This window comes from Myxocyprinus asiaticus, chromosome 13 (assembly GCF_019703515.2).
Source record: "Myxocyprinus asiaticus isolate MX2 ecotype Aquarium Trade chromosome 13, UBuf_Myxa_2, whole genome shotgun sequence".
Classification (NCBI taxonomy): Eukaryota; Metazoa; Chordata; class Actinopteri; order Cypriniformes; family Catostomidae; genus Myxocyprinus; species Myxocyprinus asiaticus.
The window spans coordinates 26,063,846-26,084,188 of NC_059356.1; the positions used below are offsets into that span (position 1 = coordinate 26,063,846).

Consider the following 20,343-nt stretch of genomic DNA (forward strand, 5'->3'; position numbering starts at 1 on the left):
AAATGCACACCAAGATTTTTTATTTTAGAGGTTGTTGATTTTCTAAACTGTAAATGCAACAACAATCATATTAGATCTGCTGGAGTAACAGGCCTCCGTAATGTTATGCATTGGAATAAATGTATTTATTAATTGATTTATTTACTGTGCTTTACATTACTTTAGTTTTAAATTTGGAACATGTGAAATGTGTTTGAGAAAAGAAAAAGAAAAAGAAAAAAAGTCCTGGCGCTACACCTGCACGTACGCATGCGCAGCTCTCGCCTCTGTCGCTGTCCGCTGCGCTCTGGTGCTGTTCTGTTACTGCTGTGAGAAGCTCCTCGACGAGCAGCATCACCTAACGCAAGCATGGCGACCCGGGTAAGATATGATTATATTTAAATTTTAAACGAACAAGCTGTACGATATTAATAATGTCCAGACCGTTTGTAGGCCTATGTTACATATTATTTAAGCACAATCGCTCTCGAGAAGAGTTTTGGCTTGATATGAAACGCAGCCAGCTGAAAGTGCCACCTCTCCACAATATTACCAGCCTAAAACGAGCTACATAGCAGATGGCTTGGGCGAATCCGTCACTTCTGACCACGATGCAAGTCTTCAGCAATGTTGAGTGTTTTTGTTGCCTTATTATTCAAAACATGTTAATATGTGAGATGTTTCAAATAATAATACAACGTTATGAGTGATTTTATCTAAGTGACAACAGTTGCAGTTAACATTAATGTTATATCCTTTATATGAAAAAAATATATAATAATATTAGAGGATTTGCGGTCGTTTGATGTATTCCGAGCCCAAACCAAATCTTAAAACAGAAACGAAGAGGTTGTTCTTTACTGTATCTTTAAGGTACAACGTTAAAACAGCGGGTTGGTGTTTTTCTTTCATTAATGATATATAGCTGTAACTGGTGTTTGCTTGTCCGCAGTAGCCATATGCCGTGTTCTCTGCTGTAGAACGGTGTCACGGAGAGTGAAATCACTAGAACACGGCGGTCTTTTGCATTGGGTGCTTGTTGAAGGGATTTAACCTTGGCATGGCTCGCATAAGCTCATCGCATTTTCTCTGTTTTAAGAAGAGCGATGTATACATACAACCTGCTGGTTTACGGTTCTGCATCAAGCTTGATGCATTTGCTTTAAACAGTCCACATAAACACATTGCAAGACAAACATATTTGTTGTACGCAAAGCAACAGCACTCCCTCGCTTTGCGCGCTATAGATTTCCACGGATGCTTGCTAAAAGCCAATAGAAAGGCCATCATATTGCAGTCTTAACATTTAAGAGTCTACAGTATACGGATAGATCGAAATCAGTGTCTTATTTAGGCCCATGTCTTATTTGATACCCAGCACTGAAAGGGATCAATATGACTTCTTATTGTACATTGATCGATTGCAATGATGTGCATACTTGTCCAATATTTTTATGACACCCCATTCCTATTGTTAGTGTTTTATATACAACAGTTAGTTCCGGTCCTCGAATCTGATTGGACGAGAGATGTTCCATGAGCACTGATGGTCTCACACCATCAGCACTGGAATGCTTCACTGTGTGTATCACTCCGCTTGTGTTTGTGCTGTTCTAATCTAAAGTGTAAGAGCAGTGCAGATGTGTTAAGAGCTACTGTATGTGTCTCTTTTTACATGGTTTGTTTGTTTGTTTGTTTTTACATTACATATGTTACCTAGCAGGTGGTGGCAAAAGATCATTTTTGTGTGTAATATGAGCCAGTTAGGTGACATGAAGTGAATCCGCGTCAGTCAGTGTTTGCATACAAAAGCACTACGTGATCGCTTGTATTACTACTACACTACTAAAGCCAGGAAATGGCTTTAAACGGCTTTAAACAAACAACTTCAGCATTACGACTCAACACAGCTGAGAGACACAACAGACTGATTAATTACAGAACTCAAGGCGCTTACCTCTTACCAGAGTTTCCACATTGGAGAGGACATACTGTTTGAAATGACGGAGGACATTGCAGTTTCTATAGTGAATGACTCTTGCGCACCAGCTACCATGAAATAGGGAGAAATACCCCCACTTGGACGGCTATTTTTCCACTGAGAAAGCTGATCCTCAGAAAGCTGACAGCATCTCTGCTTGGGAGTGGCAACAGGTGATCGCACACGCTCTAACTCTCTCACACACACACACACACACACACACACACACACACACACACATCCATCCTTGTTTATCCAATAACTTGGTAGAAACAGCACAAGCTGTGATACTATTTCTGAAGTGACATTTTTTAAATTACTAACGAAGGCTTGGACACATCATTTGTTTTGAACTAGCAATGGCAGATTCTGATCTGTCACGTAAAAAAGTAGTTCCATGCACAAATGTTTTTTTTTATTTTATTTTTATTTTTTGACCGTACTCAGTTTTTCCTAATTTTTTAAAATTTACTTGTTCATTGAACGATGCAATATATAGTGAAGGGTTTCCATTACGGTGACAAATACAAGAAAGGCAAATACTGAAAGGACAATTATTTAAGCAATATCACACTTGCAATCGTGCTATTTGCCCCTAAATCAGCACTGCTGTGATTTGGCCGCAGGCCGAGTGCCATAGGTACAACAGTGCTGATTTAAGGCCATATAGCACGATTGCGAGTGTGATATTATTAGTGATGAATTAGGATACTTTGCCCACCTTTGTTACAAAGCTTCTAAATTAGAATATAATGCAGAGATTTTGGGGCTATCCAATAGTGTTGTTTCTATTCTGGTGCCAGATGAACTACAGATTACAGAATTTAAATTTAAATTAGTCAATTTGTTTTGATTGAAACACCTCAAACCAAGGTGTTATAATGGAAGACATAAAGTAATTTTATTGGGCACAGGTTGCTCTTTCATATCTCAGGAGACTTAAAACTTTGGAGTTGCTTTTAATGGAGGAATACAAAACAAAAGGGACAACTGTTGACAAAAGAGTATATAGCAATAAAATTACTACAGCATAGCTTATATAATTTGGCCTGGAAAAAAAGTTAATGATATACTGTATGTTCATATTTGTATTGAATTCATATTGAAATATCTGACTTTTGATTGCAGACTTTGATATCTTGGTAAATCACAGTTTGAGACATTACTGAGATCTGTTCTGAAACACTAGTGGAGACACATAATTACCTGGGTCCTTTTTATCAGTAGAAAAACACTCCATTTGCTCTTCTTTTGCTGTCCAGGTGAAACAGAAATTAAAGAGATCTCATTTGTGATTTTTCTGTCCTATGCAGGTTTTTGTGAAGTATTATGTTCCATTTAATAAAAATGTATCGGTTTTCATTGAGTCATGTCCGTTTTGCTTATAAAAAGGGATTTCTGTTTTCACTTTATTTTCTGCTTTAATCTTTCTGCTGTTTTTATGATAACTTGAGAGTTAATTTCATCTTCCAAAGAAGTAGAGATAAACAAATGATATAACTGGTGAAAATCTTCCTTAGCAGAGGACTTTTTAGTTTGATTGCCACCATTGTTTAAAAGCAATAAACCATCTGAGACTCTGCTTTACTGTGATTTTACCTGCGTTAAGTGGGTGTACCTTTACCTGAGGTAAAATCACAGTAACACATGGCCTCTCATAATGTATTGCTTTATTTAACATAAAAAAATGCTGGCATATATGTATTGCCCCACCATATTTGGAGTTGGTTTCTGCATAGACCTTTGATTTACTTCTCCTTCAACCCCACATGCTCTTGATTCTAACTTTGCTCTGCATGCTGCCTCATGCTCTAATGTATGTGGCTCGACCACATGCACATCCGCTCTCTTCGGCTGCCTGAGCTCAATGTGATGCTGGCTGTTTCAACTGTTTGTCTTATGTCCTTTTCCCCTCTCTCCTGCTTGCATGCATTGACCCCCAGGTCATAATATTTTTCAAGGTATGCTCTCCAAATGTCCTCTCCCTCGCTTGCCTCGCTCATCAGAGTGGGCAGTATGCTTCACTGACAGTAGCTTTTCGCTTGCCTTCAGTGTCCTGAGAGCTGACAGGCTCCTCTGTTGCAGTGACCCTTCTTGGTTGTACCAATGCAAGGGAGCTCTACAGCGGTACAATGTGCAACCTGCATCACAATGCCTTAGACGCAAACCTTCCAACGCCTTTCCAAGTCACACAACTTTTCAAATAAACTTGTAGTCTCACTTGCAGGACGTATAAATGCTCATTTGAGGTTGATCACCAAAGTGCCAACTAGTGATTGAATGGTGTGAGCTCCTGTGGTGAATTTATTGTGCATGCTGTGAGAGAGCCAGCCCTCAAGTAAACATTCTGCATGGATTATTGCTTTTCTGGCCTGCAACTATAGTAGGCCTAATTTGCTAAATGGTGCTCTTTGTTAACTGGATTATGTCACCCTGTAAGATTAACACTGATGTCCAGGGTTTGAATAATATACAAATCCTCAAAAAGCTACTCTTTTTTCCTGTAATTCTGTCTCCAGACCTCACATACAGTCTGAAAACAGAGCATTGATACATCAGCTGACTTTTCAAAATCTAGTTTTTAAAACTCTATCAGACTCCAAATTCTCTGTTTAGAATATGATTTCTTAAAGGAATATTGCATATTCAATACAAGTTGAGCTCAGTCGACAGCATTTCTGGCATAATACTGATTACCACAAAAATGTAGTTTGTCTTACCCCTCCTTTTCTCAAAAAAAAAAAAAAGTTGTGAGACACTTAAAATGGAAGTGAATGGGGCCAATATTTGGAGGGTTTAAACACAGAAATGTGAAGCTTATAATTTTATAAAAGGACTTACATTAATTCTTCTGTTAAAACTGGTGTATTATTTGAGCTGTAAAGTTGTTTAAATTGTCCTTTTTACAGTCATTTTAGGGTTTGTTGACATTACATCATCATGGAAATGAAGTTGTAAAATTGGCTATGACTTTACACAGAACACATTAGTAAGTGATTTTTTCACACTAAAATCATGTTTACATGCATAATGTTTATGTCTTGTGTCTGTACATTTGAAACTGTGTATTTTTACATTCTAAAATTGGCCCCCATTCACTTCCATTGTAAGTGCCTTACTGTAACAGATTTTTTTTTCTTTTTTTTTTTTTTAAAGGAGGGTAAATCAGAATACATTTTTGTGGTAATCAATATTATGCCACAAATGACGTCAATTAAGCTTAACTTATATTGAACATTGAACATTCCTTTAAGTTTGGTTTAGATTTGTTTGTTTGTTTTTAAAGATTTTTTTCTTTGCTTTTTTTCTTTGTTTTATATATATATATATATATATATATATATATATATATATATATATATACATATACACATATATACATATATACACATACATACATACATATATATATATATATATATATATATATATATATATATATGTATGTATGTATGTGTATATATGTATATATGTGTATATGTATATATATATATATATATATATATATATATATATATATATATATATATATATATATATATATATATATATATATATAATTTGAGCCTTGTGACTATTTTTGTTTTCTTGTTTGGTTTCATATACAATCATTGTTATCATTTTAATGGACTGATTTTATCAAGTTTTTTTAAGGCATAAATGTACCATGGATAGCAAAATATTCAAAAATCACTCTTATTGCCATTTTTGAACTCTTCTAAGTTATTGCAATTAGCAACTGGCATCTTTAAATTAGCTTTGCCGAACATTTATCCCAAATCTAATGAAAAAAAAAAAAAAAAACTGTATTAGTGTAGTATCGGTACTAAGCAAATGCATATAGTACAGAAGAACAATAATAAACAATAAAATTGTCACAATTTGATATTCTGTATTAATAATATACAAACATTTTAATTATCATAAATTAATGACTTATTATTGTTTGTTTATTATTATTTTTTCAGAGTATAGATATAAAATGTTACCCCTTTCATGAAAAGGTTAAACTCAATTTATAAATTGTTTAATGAAGGAAATAATTTATCTGAGCTTTATGTATGTTTCTAAATCTAATTGTTTTCAATAAAAATGTGCGTCCTGTTCAGTCATTCCTTATCAGTTGTTCTGCTGCAGCTTGCTGCTTTCTCTGTTCTCTGCTTCAAATACCCTGATGGGAATGACTGCTGCTTGCTGCCATGCTTTTCAATTTGTTCTCCTTGTTGTGCTGTTTTATTTACTGTGCTGTTTATGTGCAACAACAACAAAGAAGGAACAAATAAAGCTAGAATACCATGAACCATTTCTGACACTATTTGCTTAGGCTTATTTATTTGTGTTTTATATTGCTTCTGATTCACCCATGCTTAGTAATTCAATGACTGTTGTTCTCTTGCTGAATGATTTACAATCTTGATTGTTTTTGAAGCCTTCCGCTTGGCAATCAGAAGTACCTATTAGCTAATTATACCAGGCTTTTTGTTTATCAGCTCATCTAACACTGTTAATGCCTAAAAAGTGATATGTATTATTGGTTTGGGGATTGTAGGCTCTCCATTGCAATAAAACATGATGCAACTGTTTCCAGTTCCTGGAAGGGATGATTAGATGAGGTCATACAAACAACAACAACAACAACAACAAAAATCCTGTGAGGGATAATTACAGTACTTTGAAAGTTTGACAGAATTCTTCTTGCTTAGGACAAAACAGTCAACTTTCTAGCTTGCTATTTTCAAAATGGGGTTTACTAGTTTAAAAATTCTGCAGAGAATCGTGGGACCTCCATCATTTGGTGTGATATAAAGTTTTGATGAGAAGAAAGACTGACCATCTCACATGAGAAATGGCTGCAAGTAGGATTTTATAGCCATGCATATTGAGCTTCAGCGTTGTAGTTGGATCAATTGCTCTTTATCATGCAAGGCACACTTCCTTGATACATTATAATCTCTCTCTCTCTCTCTCTCTCTCTCGCTTGCTCATTATTATTATTATCTGTCTCCCTCCAGATGATGCAAGCAGCCCGATGCCCGACAGATGAGCTGTCACTGACGAACTGTGCTGTAGTGAATGAGAAAGACCTGCAGTCTGGACAGTGAGTACACGCCACATATCCTCATAGATTCATCATGGTCAGACACACCAGGAGATTTTTGCAATTAAGGATTTTTATAGGCAGTGTATACTATATTTTAGGTCAGTTGATGGTAGACAGTTTTTCTTGTCAAAGTGGATTTGTATCAGTATATTAATGTTGATGTGTGATGTAAATTGATGTATACTGTATTACTGTTGCATATTTAAAAACAGCAAAAAAAAAAAAAAAAAAAAAAGTGGTTGAAACTTCCGTAAACCTTATTTTCTGATGTCTGTGTCGGCGGTCTCTCCAGTCTCCATCAGTATGAGTAACATAAATAAAACACGGGGTGCAATCAACTGATATAATGATCTCTGCTTTATTTTTTGGAAGCATCGGCCAAAATGGCATCACAGCAGCACCTGTGCATACTACACACATGTACACCAGTCTCTGTCCCAGAGTGCTCTATATATTTTTCTTTTCCCCAGTGGGAGTGTACCTTGAATTAAATTGACAGGAGAGCAAATACAGGTGAAACACACACACCCTATAAAGCAAATGAAAATATGGGGAATACATTTGTAAATATTTTGTAAATGTTGGATTTTATTCATGTAAAATAAAATAATAAAATGACAATGAATAATGAATTACCAAATTAAATAATACATTTAGAAATGATACAAGAAGCATGAATCAGCACAAATCTGAGGTTACACTTCCTTCTAGACCTTAAAGTTATCATATTTCATATTATTTTTTACATTAAAGGTGCACTAAATAAGTTTTTGCTAATTTAAAAAGTTTTACACATAAAGACATGAATAGGAATTTTTTTTTATTTTTATTTATTTTTTATTTATTTATTTTTAGAAACATGTTGAAAATGATGTACACACATCATTTTGTGAGTGTGCATCATGAAGGGAAGACTCCGGTCATATCAGAAACCCAATAAAAGCTGTTTAATTTTACACAGAGCGGGTTGCCCCCTTGTGGGTGCTGCCATGTTGACAGCTCATGAAACTGTATCATGCAACTGACTCCGTTACTACCATTAATAATGACAATAATAATAACATGTTTACTTTATATAGCACTCTCAGCCAATGCTCAAACTTAAAATTACATGTAAACAAAACAAGCAAACCAAACAATAAAACAACAAACACAATATATTTACTTAAGACCACAGCAGAGCGCAAGTCAACAGTATAGTCCAGTGATGGTATGGTAGTGATCTACCAGACAGCCCAAACGTAATGAGTGCAAGTGAAAAGATTAAATGTCCAAATAAGAGGTCCCTACTGGAGTGATGAAAGAAACCTCTATATCCTGCAGCTCTCACGGTGTGGAACACGAATAAACGGTGTGACATAAAACGGCAAGCGGACAGAAACATGCAAAAATTTGTTTGGATTGAATACAAGAATGTCCATTATAGGAATGAATGTGTGTGTCATGATAAAAACAGACGATAAACACACATTTTTGGTGGGAAGCGGTAGCAAACAAACTTCCAGTATCCAGGACGATAGGTGTCAGTATAGAGTCCAAAACCACAAGTACTACTGGCAGTGCCGGACCTTCCTATAGGCAAACTAAGCAAGTTACTTAGGGCCTCCATGCTGTCAATGACATTATAAGTAGTGTTACGAACATACTGACAGGGGCCCCAACACAAATATTTGCTTAAGGCCCCCAAAAGGCTAGGACAAGCACTGACTACTGGCACCAATGGGATGACTAAGAGCCAGCTAAAATCTTACTGTGGATCTTTTCTTTGTTTAAAGATGCAAAAAGTGTGTAATATATGCGGGACTAGCACCACCAAACTGAATTGTACATTTTAAATAATTACAGTTTTCAAATAGGTTTCCCAGTACAGTCTTCTCATCTGTCATTGGACAGACAAACCAACAGGCCCGCCCCAAACTCACACCATTGATTATGTCAGGCTGGCTGGGATCTTAAAGAAACAGAGCAATGTGTTGCTAGCACCACAGAGCCACAGTGTTTACACTTTTTGGGTAGTCAACCTACAAGTATTGCAACATAAAAAAATTGATCAATGAACTTTGTCCTTTTATCTTTTACATGATTATGATTAACCTGTGCTTTACTTGAATGAATTGACATATTAGGACATAGTCCTAATGAAAGTGGAGCTCTTACCAGAACAGTCCACCATTGTTAGCCATCCACACAACTTTAATCCTGTTTGCTAATCTCAGATTATCTTGTTTTAGGATTGGTGCAGTTGTGTACTTGAATGGAAAACTGCCTGTTTACAGGCTAATATGGTGTGTCCTGACTCCTATCACACAACCCTGTGTTTTGTTGAGGTGTTGTGGACTGAACTGCTATTTATTTGCAGATTGAGAAACATATATATAAAGTCACCATAGTGTATGTTAAACAGACATCATCCACCTGCTATTGCCTTTCATGTTTTTCCATTTTTGCATTGTTTGCTGAAGTCAGATCTTGCCTTTATCACTCTCCAGGCATGTGAGCGTGAGGACAACACCTGCCCACAAGTTTGTGTTCACAGTGAAGTGCCACCACTCTGTGGTTCCTGGAACCATCGCTTTCAGTTTGCCACAGGTGCAGAGCTACAGCCAAGACATATGACGCATATGACATTGTGTCAGAACACAGATACTAATATTAAAGCCCACCACAGTTTCAGTCTTCAAGCCAACATATAGTAAACAGACTCCCACACAGAATTCAGGTAAACTGGGCCAATTTTGACAATTTACCTGAATTCATCCTAACATTTTTCTCTGTCCTAAAGATAACTAGTCTGTTTGCTGTAATTTGGCTGTTTTTATACATACAGTATTTTGCTATTTCATTGTATTCATTTACTCTTTTCTTCTTCTTTAAGAGAAAATGGGCAGGCCTGTCCATCGGACAAGAAATAGAGGGTGTGTACATTGCTTTTGGAGCTGTTTCACATAACATTTGTAACAAATATACTGTACCATTTTCAGATGATTAAAACATTCCAGTGAGTGATGGATTTTTGTTTTTGTTTTTTTTGCCCCTCCTTTCAGTGACCAACTACAACTTTGACAAATCCAAGCAGTGTATTGGTGCCATGACCATTGAGATTGACTTTCTGCAGAAAAAGAGCACTGACTCCAGTCCCTACGACTCTGACAAAATGGCTGCCGAGTATATCCAGCATTTCAACAATCAAAGTTTCTCTGTAGGACAACAGGTCAGAATCACTTCACAAAAATTGTGTGCAAATGATGATTATTGGAGTTCAGAATGGGGGGCTGTGGTGTCCTCAGTCCTCAGGTTCAGTAAGTTTGTTCCAAAGATTTAAATGCCAATTCTTTGCCTTTTTAATCCCTGACATAGATGGTCTTCAGTTTCTGTGACAAGCTCTTTGGGCTAGTTATAAAGGATATTGAGGCTATGGACTCAAGCATACTGAAGGGGGAACCAGCATCTGGGAAGAAGCAAAAGGTATCTATACAACTTTTTTCTTTTTCAGAATACTCGAGATCAAGTAATATCACCACTTTAATATCATATAAAATATAAATATAAAGAGTAGATACTGTAATTTTGAGACACAGTTAGTTATCCTTTGTTTTAACTTCACAGATTGAGATCGGTCTGTTGGTTGGAAACAGTCAAGTGATCTTTGAAAAGTCAGAGAGCTCGTCCCTTACCCTAGTTGGTGAGTTTGATCAAATATGAAAAATTATCTCTATTCATATTTACAGTTTCGTTTGTTCTGCAGCATTTAATCTTAACCTTTGTCCTCCTTTTCACCAGGCAAGGCCAAGACCAAAGAAGCCCGTCAGGCCATCATTAACCCTGACTGGAACTTTGAGAAAATGGGCATTGGTGGTCTAGACAAGGAGTTCTCTGACATCTTCCGTAGGGCCTTTGCCTCTCGAGTCTTTCCTCCAGACATTGTGGAACAGATGGGTAAGTGTTGTCTTCATATCAGCAGTTTGGTTGTAAAATGCAAAGTCTTCTAATCTAAATCTAAAGTCATGTCCTCTGCTCTGCAGGTTGCAAGCATGTGAAAGGCATCCTGCTCTTTGGTCCTCCTGGTTGTGGGAAAACACTGATGGCCAGGCAGATCGGTAAGATGCTGAATGCCAGAGAGCCAAAGATAGTCAACGGTCCAGAGATCCTCAACAAGTACGTGGGTGAATCTGAGGCAAACATCAGAAAACTGTTTGCAGATGCTGAGGAGGAACAGAAAAGGGTGAGATGATTAACCTGAGACATATAATATACTATATTATACTATACTATACTATACTAAATTATCTTCTGTTTTTCTGTATTATTCTCTCCCATTTTCTCTGCAGTTGGGCGCTAACAGTGGCCTCCACATCATCATCTTTGATGAATTGGATGCTATCTGTAAGCAGCGTGGTACAGGTGCAAGCAGCACAGGTGTGCACGACACTGTAGTCAACCAGCTCCTGTCAAAGATAGATGGAGTGGAGCAGCTCAACAACATCCTTGTCATAGGTGAATGTCTGCAGCTGAACCTTCAATACAAAATAACAAGTTTATGGAAATGTGATGCGACTGTTGAAAAAGTTAATTAAAAGATTGGTACCTGTCCAATATCAATTTTACAATTTTCAATAACAGAAATTATTATTATTATAACTATTATTATTATAATAATAATTATTATTATTATAATTGTTATTATTATACATTAAAATCAATGTTTATGTTTTATTTTAGTATTGTTTTTTTTAGACCAATCAATCACATTTATGCAAGCCATTAATAATGAGATATGGTGCATTATGTATATATTCGGAATTGAATTTACAAGCAATATATCAACAAATCAATATATTAATATATCAATATACAGTATAAACCTTATATCTAAGGTTACATTTTTAATCTCTGATTCAATTTTAAGCTGTTACATCCTTCTTATTTTTTGTTTGTCCTAATCTGTTACCCGTTCCTTTGTCTTATAGGCATGACTAACAGACCTGACCTGATAGATGAAGCTTTGATGAGACCTGGCCGATTTGAAGTGAAGATGGAGATTGGTAGGACTTTTGCCCTTTGTTCAGCAGGAGATATTTAATTAAATGTATTCATCTCTCTGTTTATTCTCACCTCTATCTCTCTCTCATCTCACAGGTTTGCCGGATGAGAAGGGCCGTGTTCAGATCCTGAACATTCACACATCTAAGATGCGAGAGTTTAATCTCCTGGCTTCTGATGTGGATGTTAAAGAACTGGCTGCTGAGACCAAGAACTACAGTGGAGCTGAACTGGAGGGCCTGGTTCGAGCCGCCCAGTCTACTGCTATGAACCGCCACATTAAGGTGCTGATCCTGCATGCAATAATTTTATGCTGTTAGCAGGGACATTTTCTGTTTTTCTATTATCTATGTTCAGCCAGGAATACATTTTTAAAATACTGTACCTCATTTAAAAGGTAAACCTCATCTTAATCTGTGTCAAATTGTCTATTCCAGGCTACATCTACTGTAGAGGTAGACATGGAGAGAGCAGAGAAGCTACAGGTCACTCGTACAGATTTCATGGCATCCTTGAATAACGACATTAAACCTGTAAGTATCTGTCTTGTTTATTCAATGAATATCTTTTGTTTTCATCAAGAGGATTTGCCAGGCAAAAATAATGATTTCTGTGTTCAGAGAACACTTGTAGTTGTTTAACTTGTCAAGCAAAACATGTAATTTTGTCGCTTGTTAGGCTTTTGGTACCAACCAGGAAGACTATTCCAGTTTCATCATGAACGGCATCATTAAGTGGGGGGATCCAGTCACCAGAGTGTTGGAAGATGGAGAGCTGCTGGTACAGCAGACTAAGAACAGTGATCGCACTCCACTAGTGTCTATGCTTCTTGAGGGTTTGTTTTCATTTTAAACATTCCAGCATAACCACTGACTTCTGCACAACTGTATTGGCTGTAGAATAGTAGACAGTTGTGCACCCATACTTAAAGGGATAGTTCACCCCAAAATGAAAATTCTCCCATGATTTACTCACCCTCCTGGCAACCCAGATGTGTATGACTTTCTTTCTTCTGCATAACAGAAATTAAGGTTTTTAGAAGAATATTTCAGCTCTTTAGGTCCTCACAATACAAGTGAATGGGTACCAAAATTTTGATTCTCCAAAATCCACATAAAGGGAGCATAAAAGTAATCCATATGACTCCAGTGATTAAATCCACATATTCAGAAGCGATCTGATAGGTGTGGGTGAGAAACAGATCAATATTTAATTCATTTTTTATGAAAAATTCTTCTCCCTGCCCAGTAGGGGGTGTTATGCATGATGAATGTGAATCACCAAAAACAGATGAAAAATGAGAAAGTGAAAGTTAAGAGCAGGGAGGAGAATTTATAGTAAAAAAAAAAAAAAAAAAAAGGCTTAAATATTGAGCCGTTTCTCACCCACACCTATCATATCGCTTCTGAAGACATTGATTTAACCACTAGTCGTCTGGAGTACTTTTATATTGCCCTTAAGTGGATTTTGTGAATTTTGGCACCCATTCTCTTACATTGTATGGACCAACAGAGCTAAAATATTCTTCTAAAAATCTTCATTTGTGTTCAGCATATGAAAGAAAGTCATACACATCTGGGATGGCATGAGGGTGAATAAATCATGAGAGAATTTTAACAGAGCTAAAATATTCTTCTAAAAATCTTCATTTGTGTTCAGCATATGAAAAAAAGTCATACACATCTGGGATGGCATGAGGCTGAGTAAATCATGAGAGAATTTTAATTTTTGGGCGAACAAACCTTTTAACATCTACTGCTTTTGCTTTAGGACCTCCTCACAGTGGAAAGACAGCCCTGGCTGCAAAGATCTCAGAGGACTCACAGTTCCCCTTCATTAAGATCTGCTCTCCTGACAAGATGATTGGCTACTCAGAGATCTCCAAATGCCAGGCCATCAAGAAGGTCAGAGGCAGAGTGTCCTTGTGTATACATGACATACAAATGTATATAATGTTATATGAACATAATAAATGTATATGAACATATTAAATTCTGATATAATATAGTAACAATATTTAATAAATTCACTTTGTTGTACTGGTCTTAATTTCTTAAAAGCAAAGTTGTTGTATTTTACCCCATTTTTTTTTCTTTAAACATTTGGTTAATTTTCTCAGATCTTTGATGATGCCTACAAGTCTCAGCTCAGCTGTATTGTGGTTGATGACATTGAGCGTCTATTAGGTTAGATCTTTATGCTTATTTAAATTTGTTTATTTTGTTAGTTTAAAAAAAATAATGCATGATAAAAAGAATGCAAAGATGCTATTAATGAATTATGTCTGGTGTAACAGATTATGTGCCGATTGGTCCTCGCTTCTCAAACCTGGTCCTCCAGGCCCTGCTGGTCTTGTTGAAGAAAACTCCACCTCATGTAAGTAATAATTCTTCAGCAGGTGCCTTGGCATATGGGTGCATTTGTGAGTATATACTGTATCACTCTTTTTCTGTCTTGCAGTGCTTTTATAAGATTGCTAGATTATCGACATAACATGTTAGGTGTCCCTTTCTTCCTCTTAAGGGACGTAAGCTGCTGATCATTGGCACCACCAGCCGTAAAGATGTGCTGCAGGAGATGGAGATGCTGGATGCGTTCAGTACCACCATCCATGTGCAAAATATCTCCAGTGGCGAACACCTGGTTGAAGCTCTTGAGGTGAGATACATCAAAAGTCAGATAAAAAAAATAAAATAAAATAAAATATAAAAAAAAACATTTTTAGCTAGGGATTATTTGTTTTGTGCAATTTCAGCATTGCCCAGTAGAGGGTGCTATTTAGTCGTCCTGTGCAAAAAGGTTGGTGCAAAATTGTCCCACTTGATTGAACATACTGTAATCTTACTTATCTTACTTGTTATTTTGTGTTGATTCCAAGCTCCTGGGCAGCTTTACAGATGCTGAGAGAACCGCCATAGCCCAGCATGTGAAGGGAAAAAGAGTGTGGATTGGCATTAAAAAGCTTCTCATGCTTATTGAGATGTCCCTGCAGGTAAGCTTCAGTGGACGATTCTATATTAGCCATATGCAGCTGCACAGAGTCTGTAAATATCATTTTGGGCCATTAAGAGACAACCAGGCCAGGAGTTTGCCACAGCCATTGTCTTTTGATGAGTAGTTGACATGACATGTCAAACAATGACAGCGCTGTCTACAGTATTGCTGTTGTGCACATGTAGTTCTTCTAATTCTTATATAATTATAAACAGTAATACAATAATACAAGAAAAAAAATGCAGATTTATGACCCCATATTATTTTGGAGACTGTGTGTAATATATGTTTTATTTATCATAGTATTTAATGTTACATGCATATTATTTAGACTCATTAAAAACATAGATATTTACATAATGAGCTTGAGCAGCTGTCTAACATGCAACTTTGAAATGGTGGTTTAAATAATAATGAATTCATTTAATTTGATATGCTTTTTACAGTTATGTCATATATGTCCTGCACAGATGAATAACATACTTCATGTAAAGTCTAGCAAGCTTGTGAGCTGACAGTATCTTGTGACATAGCCGCAAAGAGAATCCGATAACACAGCAGTGAAACAGATTATTTATAGAAGCTTGTGTTTACTTTCCTCTCTCTCTCTCTAGATGGATCAGGCATACAGAGTCAGCAAGTTCCTCTCTCTACTCAAAGATGAGGGAGCGTAAGTATTCACCATTAAAATTATAATGATTACCAACACAGCAGCGGTGTTTAAAAATCAGAGTTTGCTTTCTTGTCACAAATTCCCTGCTTTTTAGGCACAGGATCAAAAACCTTGCGGGAGTTACAGACATTAAGCTTGTTTTGTATTTTATCTCATTAACTGACAGGCTGGATAAAAACAATCACATCCGAATTTAACATCAGCATGGGCTCTACCCATGGTAAGAGTGTTACGGTAACAGAGTGTGCTGTACTTAGAACAGTGGCTTTGAAGTTCCCTTTTCCTCAGTTTTACCCTAAAGAAACAGAACCTGAAAACTAGTGTCCTGTAGCAACTCTGTACCAGACAGAACTTGTCATTCATTTGTTGTTTTCACCCTGCTTTGAATATTACTATGAAAGAAAGCTGGTACTAAATGCTGATATTCTGTGAGTGCTTACTGGTCATGTTATAGCCTATCAATACTATCAGTATCACACAAACAAGTTACACTGAATATCAGCTCGATTCAGCCATTAAGTGGTTGTAGGGAATCACAGCCATGCTGATATTTAATACAACAAGCAGGATTGTGAGAGTGATATTGCTTTTATACAACAATTCTAAAACAAATGTAATATTAAGTAACTGTCATTTCAGACCAAATATGGACAAATTTATTTTTTCCTCTGCAATATTTTTTGCTCCGCCAAAGAAAATAGTTCCAAAAGAAGCCAAAGAAGGAACACAGGATTAACAGTCTGTCAGCTATCTTAGCTTGCTGCTTTTTAGGCCAGTTTCAATGGCTAGGTCTGTTGACACATTGAATCAGTTGATTTGTTAAAAACACAGAGTCGTTCATGACCAAAACTTTAGAAATGATCAAGAATGATCCGTTCACTTTTTTCAAGATTTGTTCAAAAGCACATGACTGAAGCAATGGTAGTGAGTGAGAGCAATTTATTCACTTAAACGATTAATTTAAAAACACTGATTTATTCATGGACCAAACATAACTAATGCATACTCTCAAGTGAAGCTGAAAAGATTGGACAAAATATGGAGAACGAATGGAGAACAGTAGGCTACACAAAATACGGATTCACGTGCATGATGCACTAACGAAACACATGCACACACAAGCAGAGTGAAATATGTGAGTGAAATATGTGAAAAATCAGCACTCTTGAAACACCGCCTATCCAATCAAATCTGTGGACTAGAATTAACAGTATGATTAAATTTAATTAATATAATTTTGTATTAAAGTATTAAATAATTTTTAATGATTTTAATTATTTTTAATAATTATTTTTAATTAACATTTTTAATGATAAATTGCTATTTATATTTATAATTAATATAATTATACATTATTTACATTTTTAATTATTAAATTATTATTAAATGTTTGGGTGATATTATTACCACATACGCATTTTATTTTAATCAGCATTTGCTCAAGGCTAAATCATCCAGCATGTCTGCTTTTACCATAAGCAAACATTTATGCTCAGTACCTGCAGGCTGTTTCACTATGAATTATTGCAGATTACCTGTAGTGGTTCACTTGCAACTCCCAAAACAATCAATAAATGTAATCATTGACTTTCTGATGGCAGCCATCAAAGTCACAGAGTTCCAGAGTTTGTCTGTAAATCTGGACTCTCCCTAAACATCAAACATCAGGGGTTAGAGCGTGGCTTAGGTGAAAGAACACAAACCGCCACGTACACACTCAGCAACCCCTCACACTCCACTCATCTCTCTGCAGGGATCGTGGTTTCTTGGAGTAACAGAAGACATCTAGAAAACAACTAGAGGCATCTGATGCCCTCTGCATGTTCTCTTGGCTACAAACTCAGCCCAAACACCACCCTCACAATAGCCTACTGAAAACCTTACGGAGGTCTCCACTCATATCCAACCACAATATCAAATATCATCTTGTGCATTGTGTAATATTTCTGTACACTGTTTGTTTAACTGAATACTGCATCTGTTTAAATCAAGTTTATCAATATCTACTCAAAAGCCATGAAGATGTAAAAAGGTCTGATAAAAATACATGTATATATGCTGCTATATGCATAACATATATAGGGCATCCATATCTTGCAACATGTGAAATATATAAGTAGGATATATGAAAGCTGTTAGTGTGTATGTGCAATGAAGATGAGCTGTGCTGTCCGTAGTGTGCAAAGCAGAACAAAAACCCTTTGTGAATGTGTTGTGGTAACAAAAGAATACAACATAGATCACAGTGTTATAATTTTTCTGTTTATTTCAGTTTGAACATAGATGGTGGTTATGATGTCAGAGCTGGTAATATATATATATATATATATATATATATATATATATATATATATATATATATATATATATATACACACACACAATTGTGCTCAAAAGTTTGCATACCCTTGGAGAATTGGTAATATATGTACCATTTTTAAAGAAAACATGAGTGAGCAGGCAAAACACATTTCTTTTATTTCTTATGGGATTCATATTCAACTGTAGGTTATAACAGAATGGCACAATCATAAAACAAAACATGGCAACAATGAAAAAAATGAAATGACCCCTGTTCAAAAGTCTGCATACCCTTAGTTCTTAATACTGTGTATTGCCCCCTTTAGCATCAATGACAGTGTGCAGTCTTTTGTAATAGTTGTCTATGAGGCCCCAAATTCTTGCAGGTGGTATAGCTGCCCATTCGTCTTGGCAAAATGCCTCCAGGTCATGCAAAGTCTTTGGTCGTCTTGCATGAACTGCATGTTTGAGATCTCCCCAGAGTGGCTCGATGATATTAAGGTCAGGAGACTGTGATGGCCACTCCAGAACCTTTACCTTTTTCTGCTGTAACCACTGGAGGGTCAACTTGGCTTTGTGCTTATGGTCATTGTCATGCTGGAAATTCCAAGAGCGTCCCATGCGCAGCTTTCGTGCAGAAGAATGCAAATAGTCTGCCAGTATTTTCTGATAACATGCTGCATTCATCTTGCCATCAATTTTCACAAGATTCCCTGTGCCTTTAGAGCTCACACACCCCCAAAACATCAGTGAGCCACCACCACGCTTCACAGTGGGGATGGTATTCTTTTCACTATAGGCCTTGTTGACCCCTCTCCAAACATAGCGCTTATGGTTGTAACCATAAAGCTCTATTTTGGTCTCGTCACTCCAAATTACAGTGTGCCAGAAGCTGTGAGGCATGTCAAGGTGTTGTCGGGCATATTGTAACCGGGCTTTTTTGTGGCATTGGTGCAGTAAAGGCTTCTTTCTGGCAACTCGACCATGCAGCTCATTTTTGTTCAAGTATCGTTGTATTGTGCTCCTTGAAACAACCACACTGTCTTTTTCCAGTGCAGCCTCTATTTCTCCTGAGGTTACCTGTGGGTTTTTCTTTGTATCCCGAACAATTCTTCTGGCAGATGTGGCTGAAATCTTTCATGGTCTACCTGACCTTGGCTTGGTATCAAGAGATCCCAGAATTTTCCACTTTTAATAAGTGATTAAACAGTACTGACTGGCATTTTCATGGCTTTGGATATCTTTTATATCCTTTTACATCTTTATAAAGTTCCATTACCTTGTTACGCAGGTCTTTTGACAGTTCTTTTCTGCTCCCCATGGCTCAGTGTCTAGCCAGCTCAGTGCATCCACGTGAGAGCTAACAAACTCTACGTTAAGACACTAATTGCAATTTTAAAAGCCACATGTGTGGGAAATTAACTTTTAATTGCCATTTAAACCTGTGTGTGTCACCTTGTGTGTCTGTAACAAGGCCAAACATTCAGGGGTATGTAAACTTTTGATCAGGGCCATTTGGGTGATTTCTGTTATCATTATGATTTAAAAAGGAGCCAAACAACTATGTTATAATAAATGGCTTCATTTGATCACTATCCTCAAATAAAAGACAGCTTTTTTTTTTTCTTTTTTTTTGCATGATCAGTCATATTTTCAAAATCAATGCCAAAATTTCATAATTTCTGCCAGGGTATGCAAACTTTTGAGCACATCTGTGTGTGTGTGTGTGTGTGTGTGTATATATATATATATATATGTATATGCGTGTGTGTGTGTGTGTACAGTATCTTGACTGTGTGTGTGTCAAGACCAGTGTTTGAGAATCCAGCACAATGAGACCATTCTTGAATATATTATGGCAGATTGGTTCTACAGTGTATTGATAATATGTTGTGTTCACTACATGAGTGAATGTTGGTGTGTGTTTGAGTGAGTGTATCTGGAAGTTGTCTCAATGAAGGCTACAGGTCAGCTTCAGAGTGAACTTGCTTGTGTGGGTGTATTTATCTGTGTATGTGTATTGTGTGTAGATATTGTTTGGAAATTACTATTTATGAATTTGTTGTTTTATGTATTTATTTTTGCCTGCCCTGTAATTCACTTGTGTTTTAGTTTTTTATTTAATTTTGTTTTGTTTCTGTGACCAGTGTTCGATGTCCTGAGCTTTGAGATCTGTTATGACTATTGTTGGAGGTATATGATCAGATGCAAAATTGTGTTACTGCAATAAAAATTAAAAAAAAAAAAAAAAGAAAGAAAGAAATCAAAAGCAAA

The 20,343-nt window shown here is 36.4% G+C and overlaps 1 protein-coding gene across 2 annotated transcripts; it reads left to right on the top strand.

Annotated features, from left to right (window-relative positions):
* Window positions 1-274: 274 nt before the first annotated feature.
* Window positions 275-20,343, top strand: nsfa (N-ethylmaleimide-sensitive factor a). Of its 2 annotated transcripts, none has more exons than XM_051715413.1 (21): window positions 275-360; window positions 6,973-7,058; window positions 9,551-9,650; window positions 9,937-9,976; window positions 10,106-10,272; window positions 10,419-10,526; window positions 10,668-10,743; window positions 10,842-10,997; window positions 11,084-11,283; window positions 11,390-11,555; window positions 12,029-12,103; window positions 12,198-12,385; window positions 12,539-12,634; window positions 12,780-12,936; window positions 13,872-14,005; window positions 14,221-14,287; window positions 14,398-14,477; window positions 14,625-14,759; window positions 14,980-15,093; window positions 15,710-15,765; window positions 17,522-20,343. In XM_051715413.1, exons 1-21 carry the CDS (start codon window positions 349-351, stop codon window positions 17,541-17,543), a joined length of 2,235 nt encoding a protein of 744 aa, XP_051571373.1. In that variant the 5' UTR covers window positions 275-348; the 3' UTR covers window positions 17,544-20,343. The 2 variants fall into 2 exon arrangements, with proteins under 2 accessions (XP_051571373.1, XP_051571374.1); XM_051715414.1 differs by lacking the exon at window positions 275-360 and adding an exon at window positions 1,972-2,133.